This window comes from Apaloderma vittatum, unplaced genomic scaffold (genome assembly GCF_000703405.1).
Source record: "Apaloderma vittatum isolate BGI_N311 unplaced genomic scaffold, ASM70340v1 scaffold13637, whole genome shotgun sequence".
Taxonomy (NCBI): domain Eukaryota; kingdom Metazoa; phylum Chordata; class Aves; order Trogoniformes; family Trogonidae; genus Apaloderma; species Apaloderma vittatum.
This window is the reverse complement of record NW_009725797.1, coordinates 28,724-36,404: the sequence shown is the minus strand read 5'-3', so window position 1 is coordinate 36,404 and position 7,681 is coordinate 28,724. Positions and strand designations below refer to the sequence as shown.

The window sequence follows — 7,681 nt, the reverse complement described above, 5'->3', positions numbered from 1 at the left end:
GGAGGAGGAGGAGGTGGTTCAGGCCACCAGGGTCAAGGCCCCATCTGCATTGGTGGTGGTGGTGGAGGAGGAGGGGGAGGTGGTGGTGGAGGTCATTCATCCAGTTCTGGACATGTGTCCATTTGCCAGCAAACCCAGCCAGTCCACTGGCCACCACAGACCAAACACAAGTAGGGTCTGCAGGAGGCACTCTCTGGTCAAGAAAGCCCAAGATACAAACATGCCTCACATGTCTTTCTCTGTTAAATCTAAGAATATTTATATTATTCCTTTCTCCTCTTCTTTGGGATTTTTCTGCTCAGCATTCCAGCTGAGCAGAACCTCCGCTGTTCTGTGTCAATAACTTCCAGCCAGGGTTGTTTCATACGTCTGTAGTCTGCCTGAGTTTTCTCGTGCTTGCACAAGACAATAAAACTTGCAGTTCTCAAGAGCTTCAGTGTCTGAGTGGTTGGATTTTACTTTACACCATGATTTTTGCATTATTTCCATTATTACCTTTCTATTCCGAGCTGATGCTGTTGTAATAAAGCTCCAGAGCACAAATGCATTGAAAACTTACCTGTAGAAGAGATGCTGGATTCACTGAATATTCTTAAGTCATTTCCTACTGTTTGTTGCCACTCACGATCCTGACTTTTGCCCGTCCAATAAGGTGCCACAAAGATCAACATCAGTCCCTCTACCTTACCAAAATGTCATGCAGTGCCCAAGAGAGTTTTAAGTGGGTTAGGAGAGAAAAGATGCAAAAACTCTACTACAAGGTAGTACCACAGGTGTGAAGTTGAGGTCCTCGCATGTACATGGTGCAGGAACTCTTGGTGTTCACAACTTCTTCAAGTAGCTGTGGGAGCTCTGAACCCCCAGAGGAGCCAGTGACAGGACTTTCTAAAGTCCCTTCCAAGGGCTGACATGGTAAGCCTGGAGTAACTAGGGATTTCCTTGTTCCCACAGGAATAAAACACAGCTCCTGGTATGAGTCTTCAGAGGGAGTTTCCCTATGGGATTTCTTTGATGTGGTACATTCCAGCAATTAGCAGGGAAAGGAAAATAAACCTTCTCTGCCTGAACTGCTCTACGTGAGGCAGATGACAGATGCCTGGAAGTGTCCCAGAAGAGACGGGAGTGACCTGCACTGTAGAAGAGCTTCATGTTTACATGTCCCTTTACCCTCTGTTCTCTCCTTCTTGAGCCCTCCAGGGATAGAAGCTTTCTCAAAACACATCCAGACGAGCTCCTTCAGCCAGTGCAGCCCCAGGAACAGCTGAGTTGTCTGGGATTTCATTATGGAAAGTCGTAGGGTGCTAAAACACCCGTGACAGGGAAGTACACGAACGCTGCCATTGCCTGCACAGAGCTAACAGAGAGCTTCGGGTCCCATCTCAAGGAGATGGGGGCTTTGCTGTTGAACATCGCTGCACCTAGAAATGGCCCAGGATCCAGAAAGCCAGGAGCCAAGTTTCAGAGATTCTCAGGGTGTGTCGTGGTTTAATGTGGTTCCCTTCAGAGACACCAGAGGCATCTCCTAAACCGGGGTGAATTCATCTTTTTGGTTAATATCCATCGAGATGCTGATACACAGGGTGGATGCCAGATCTGGTACCCTGTATCCACAGCACTTCAAGTCCTTGCTAAAACAGGCATCACCCTTTTTCCAGAGGCAGTGTAAAGCCTGCCTGACCTCTGCACTGTCCATAGGGGTGCACTCAAACACTTCACTGGTGTAACAGGGAAGTCCTGGCGTGTGAGATTCCTTTGCTGCCCCAGCACCTCAGTCCTACCCTCTCCATTCCCCCGGGCATCTCCATGGTCCCTAACAAAACAAACACAAGCCTCTGCAGCTCCTTCTGCTGTCGCCCTCGAGTGGGGGGTGCAAGCTGGAGCCCAACCTTGAAAGTCAACTGCAGGAGCTGAGCTCACGTGTGATACCAGGAGCCGAGCTGTAGGTAGCCTGGGAAGTGATGCAGTGGAGAGGCATTGGATCTGATTCGATGAGTCAGGACAAGTGGGCTGAAGGAGGACAGTTCACTTAGTAAATAAACCTATCACCATTCCTTTGGATGTCTCACTTCCCACTTGGGAAAATTAGAAATGGTATAAAAGTTGCTGGATCTCACAGGGCTTCATTCGCTCAAGCTTTTCTCTCTGCTACCTGTTGTCAGAGCCGAGAAGGTAAGTCCACTTCAGCCAAAGGGAGACATTCTTTGCTTCGTTTCATGCTTGCAAATCATAAATGCTTCAGTAAAGTACATCTGACGGGTGGTGGCTTGAAGGGCAAGAAGGTTGCTTTGCTGCTTTGTTGAATTTAAATCCCCTGTGGATGACAGCAGAAGCAGGATCACTCCATGCTACCGGGAGTCCTCTTTCACCAGGATGGAAATGGAGATTGGTTTGCTGTGAAGATTCAGCAGAATCGCCAAGGGGCTGCTTTCTGACAGAAAATGTTTCTTGCAGGGTCGCTGCTCAAAGATGTGCTCCAGACAGACCTCCTCCCAGTCCGGCGGATGCCACAGTGGGGACTCCTGCTGCTGCTGCCACCGGGGCCGGTCTCTCCGCTCCCCGTTTTTGCCTGCCACGGGGGCAGCTCCTCCAGCTACCAGGCACAGGGCTCCTCCTGCTGTGGAGGCTCAAGCTCGGGAAGCTCCGGCGGGAGCAGTGGAGGCTCCGGCCAGATCATTGTCAGCTCGAGTGGTGGAGGAGGTGGATCCTGCTGCGGTGGAGGATCCTCAGGCTACGGCATGGGAGGAGGTGGTGGCAGTGGAGGGTCGGGCCAGAAGATCATTATTAGCTCAGGTGGTGGAGGTGGTGGAGGATCATCAGGCTGCTGCGGTGGTGGATCCAGTGGTGGGTCTTCAGGAGGCAAGATCATCATTGGAGGTGGTGGTGGGGGCGGATCATCTGGATGCTGCGGTGGGGGATCCAGTGGTGGGTCCTCGGGAAGCAAGATCATCATTGGAGGAGGAGGTAGTGGAGGATCTTCAGGCTACGGTATGGGAGGAGGATCTAGTGGTGGGTCCTCCGGGTCGAAGAGCATCATTGGAGGTGGAGGTGGTGGAGGATCATCAGGCTACGGTATGGGAGGAGGATCTAGCGGTGGGTCCTCCGGAACAAAGATCATAATTGGAGGTGGAAGCAGTGGAGGTTCCTCTGGATGTTGTGGTGGAGGATCCTCAGGCATGGGAGGAGGATCCAGTGGTGGGTCTTCAGGATCCAAGAGCATCATTGGAGGTGGAGGAGGTTCTTCTGGATGTTGTGGTGGAGGATCCTCAGGCATGGGAGGAGGATCCAGTGGTGGGTCTTCAGGATCCAAGAGCATCATTGGAGGTGGAGGAGGTTCTTCTGGATGTTGTGGTGGGAGGAGGATCCGGTGGTGGGTCTTCAGGATCCAAGAGCACCATTGGAGGTGGAGGTGGTGGAGGATCGTCAGGCTGCTGCAGTGGAGGAGGATCCAGTGGTGGGTCTTCAGGAACGAAGATTATCATTGGAGGTGGAGGAAGTGGGGGATCCTCAGGCTACGGCATGGGAGGAGGATCCAGTGGCGGGTCTTCAGGATCCAAGAGCATCATTGGAGGTGGAGGTGGTGGAGGATCATCAAGCTGCTGCAGTGGAGGATCCAGTGGTGGGTCCTCAGGATCAAAAATCATCATTGGAGGTGGAAGCAGTGGAGGATCCTCTGGATGCTGCAGTGGAGGATCCAGTGGTGGGTCTTCAGGAACGAAGATTATCATTGGAGGTGGAGGGGGCGGAGGATCATCAAGCTGCTGCAGTGGAGGATCCAGTGGTGGGTCCTCAGGATCAAAAATCATCATTGGAGGTGGAAGCAGTGGAGGATCCTCTGGATGCTGCAGTGGAGGATCTGGTGGTGGCAGTGGCGGTTCGTCAGGACACGCAATCATCATCAGCTCCGGAGGGGGTGGCGGAGGGTCCACACAGCAGAAATGCCCCATTGTCATCCCCAACATCCAGTCCCATCAGACCAAGCAGGCCTGCTGCTGGCCCCCCAGCCAACAGAAGTAACAGCCACAGGCTGCCCCCAGTTCTCAGCAACGACAGTCCTGCCTCTGCCTTCCAAGTTCTCCCGTTTCCTCCTGGCATATCCCCTTCCCTTGTCTTCCTCTGATGCTGCATCCCTGTGCTGAGCACTCTCAGTTGGCTTTTCTGTCCCATCAATATGAAAAGAAATAAAGATTACTGTATACAGAAAGAACTGGTTTTGCAAGCCTGGTTTTATCCTTTGTGCTTTTATCCCTGTTTACTTTCAAAAAACAAATCAGATACATCAGATACGTTCAGCTGCGAAATTCTCTTCAGCCTGGAGCAGACAGCTCTTAACAGATCTTGCTTGAGAAAAACTTTATTGCTTAAGCAGACAATCATTGTCCATCTTGCAAACAACATCCACCAAAGCTGCAACTTTTACCTGGGAAATAGCTCCACCTCAGTTTCCCCTTCCCAGAGAAGGGAAGTTCTGGGCTTCACTGCAGGGATTTCCATTGAAAATCTTTGGAAATATGGTTGGGGGTTTACATACTCCATTCCTCTAAATTTATCACAGGAAAATCATTAATTGTGGTTGGAAGCATTCAGTAGCATTTGTGCTGATGTGAGCAGCAAGTCCTCTTGGGACAAGTGTTATTGCAGTCTTGTGCAAATTTTAAGTTAATGTGTTTTTTTTGTCCGCCTCACATACACAACTCACAGGCAGGAAACAAAATTAGGAGTGAAAGGAATCATCAGCCACAGAAACACTTTAGGAATCATGACTGACCAGCTTCTGCCTTTTGCAGACAATTTGGAGAGCTCTTACGCCAGCAGCATCTTCATCATGTCCCACGCTGTCGACGCTGGCGTTGTTGTGCATGAAGGAAGATGCTGGGGAAAAGGGTTGTAGGATCTGGCTAAGGTTTTTGTTTCCCTCATAACTCTGCACACCAAGGTGCCAGCCCCGGAGGTGTTTGCAGTGACGCCACTGAAAGATAACGTGATGTGCCAGCCTGTCCTGAGGGGGACTGACGGCGGGACAGAAAACAGGCAGCGTGGTGCAAATCTGAGGCAGCCCCACCACGAAGCCTTTTGCATCCACCCTTATCTTCACCCACCACAATTATTAAAGCTGCTCTTTAACCTGGGAGAGGAGCAGGGAAATGACAGCCACTCCACCAGCTGTCATTCCAGCTGTACTTTTCCTCCACATGCGGCAAGTACCACCTACGTGCACGTGCTACAGGTTCAGTGGTTCCAGTCCCTGTGGGGTCCAGCTTTGGGGTCTCCACACAGCAGTGCTTGAAGGAGCACCTCTCACTAGCCCTGCCCAAAGCCTCCCACAGCCTTCGCTCGCACCCTGGGTCCTAACGAGCTGCAAATCCTTGGTACCCCTTTGCGCAAGTCCCTACAGGTTCAACGCACCAAAGGGATCAAGGTGTTCCAATGCTCTGTAGCACAACGCCCAGATTTCAGGGGTGAGAGCCAGCATTGCAGTGAGACATCAGCGTTCCCTTTGGGAGTGAGAGCAGAGCTTAACCCACTGGAGGGAGTCAAAAGCAAAATGAAAGAAGCCCCCTGCACCCATGGTCCTAGGGCCAGCGGTCCTGTGCCACAGCAATGCAGTTGCGTGCATGCTCAAAATTACGTTCATCGTGACAGGGCTGGGCAGCCTGCTGCTGCTGTCATGCATCCTCTGAGCTAAACCCCCCCAGTTATGCTTCCCTCTACTCAGTCTCCCATGAGGGTGGATGCTGTTGTCAGCCTCCAAGCACGCGTGACGCAGTGGCAGGATGAAGCTGCTGCAAAAACACAGCAGCTAGTGCTGCGACAACTGTGCTGACAAACTGTCATCCTCCAGCAAGGAAACACCCAGAGGCCTCCCCAGCCTCAGGTGTAGGTGGGCTGGCTGGTGAAGGACCCTCAGAAAACGGGTCCTGCTGAGCCAGAAGAAGACTTTGATGTCCTAAAGTTCAAGGGTAGGGTCTTGATGGCCTTCAAACTCACCATTGCAAACAGAAAGACTTCAAGACTTTCCCCACTCCAGCCTGGGGAACTGGAGCTGAGCACGGACCTCTCTGCACAATCCAATGGCAGCGTCTACCTTGGGGTCCCAAAAAAAGTGAGGTGAAATGGCTCCCATGTCTCTGCCATCCTCATGGAGCCTTCTGAAATGCATCTGGGCTGAGATGTTCCCCAGCAGAGGTGGTACCCTTGGCCTGGTGAGAACATGATTGTCTTTCCCATCTAACTGAGCATCCTCCTGCTCCTCATCCAGTTCCCTGTCACTCTGGTCTTTGAGGAAAACCTCTTCCCCCAAAATTCCCTGGGATTCCAGTTCAGCACATCCCTTACCCTTGTCCTCCTATCACGCTCTAGGCCTAACTCACTCCAACCTCCAAGGTTCATCATCTGCTCTATCTACACTCTCTCCTGAGTATCCAAGAAGCTGCAGCCTAGCAGCAATGCATTGGGGAGCCCCCAAAGTAAACCACCAGAAGCCATTTGCCCCCAATGTTTCGAAGCAAGACTCCCGGAAACAAATCATTAAGCAGAATTAGAAACTGTGATGCTAACGTGATTGATATATCTCCTTTGTATCTGCTGCAAATGAGTCAAAGAAGGAGGTAGCTGAAGCAAGGCTCAGTAAATATATCTGTCATCATTCCTTAGGGTGTCTCACTTCCCTTAAGAGCACGATGCATGCAATATAAAAACTCGCGTATCCCAAGGCTCTTCATTCACCTGCCATCGAGCCTTGCACGCATCTCCGGTCGCGCTGAAGGTAAGCCCGTTGATACGGGCAGACGGGGTATTTCTCGGGCACTGCTCCATTTTTGGTTTGCTGAGAAGATTCAGCAGAATCGCCAAGGGGCTGCTTTCTGACAGAAATGTTTCTTGCAGGGCTGCTGCTCAAAGATGTGCTCCAGACAGACCGGAGGCTGCCATGAAACCTCCTCCCAGTCCAGCGGATGCCACAGCGGGGGCTCCTGCTGCCATGGGGGCAGCTCCTCCAGCTACCAGGCACAGGGCTCCTCCTGCTGTGGGGGCTCAAGCTCAGGCAGCTATGGTGGGAGCAGTGGAGGGGTCTCAAGCTCAGGCAGCTATGGTGGGAGCAGTGGAGGCTCCGGCCAGATCATTGTCAGCTCGAGTGGTGGAGGAGGTGGATCCTGCTGCGGTGGAGGATCCTCAGGTTACAGCATGGGAGGAGGCTACAGTGGTGGGTCTTCAGGATCAAAAATCATCATTGGAGGTGGAAGCAGTGGAGGATCCTCAGGCTATGGCATGGGAGGAGCATCCAGTGGTGTAACGTCAGGATCCAAGAGCATCATTGGAGGTGGAAGCAGTGGAGGATCCTCAGGCTATGGCATGGGAGGAGCATCCAGTGGTGTAACGTCAGGATCCAAGAGCATCATTGGAGGTGGAAGCAGTGGAGGATCCTCAGGCTATGGCATGGGAGGAGCATCCAGTGGTGTAACGTCAGGATCCAAGAGCATCATTGGAGGTGGAAGCAGTGGAGGATCCTCAGGCTATGGCATGGGAGGAGCATCCAGTGGTGTAACGTCAGGATCCAAGAGCATCATTGGAGGTGGAAGCAGTGGAGGATCCTCAGGCTATGGCATGGGAGGAGGATCTAGTGGTGGATCCTCAGGATCCAAGAGCATCATTGGAGGTGGAGGGGGTGGAGGATTCTCTGGATGCT

General features: G+C 52.1%; 2 protein-coding genes across 2 annotated transcripts in view; one reads left to right on the top strand and one right to left on the bottom strand.

Moving 5' to 3' along the window:
* Positions 1-2,980: 2,980 nt before the first annotated feature.
* Positions 2,981-3,313, bottom strand: LOC104276653 (leucine-rich repeat extensin-like protein 3). Its single transcript, XM_009873058.1, is given in 1 exon segment — positions 2,981-3,313. A coding segment is annotated over 1 exon segment (333 nt).
* Positions 3,314-6,897: 3,584 nt separating this feature from the next.
* Positions 6,898-7,681, top strand: part of LOC104276652 (loricrin-like) — a 4,670-nt gene continuing 3,886 nt past the window's right edge. Inside the window, exon 1 of the mRNA XM_009873057.1 lies at positions 6,898-7,651. Within this exon, the coding sequence (XP_009871359.1) occupies positions 6,898-7,651 (754 nt within the window). The remainder of the gene's footprint in view (positions 7,652-7,681) is intronic.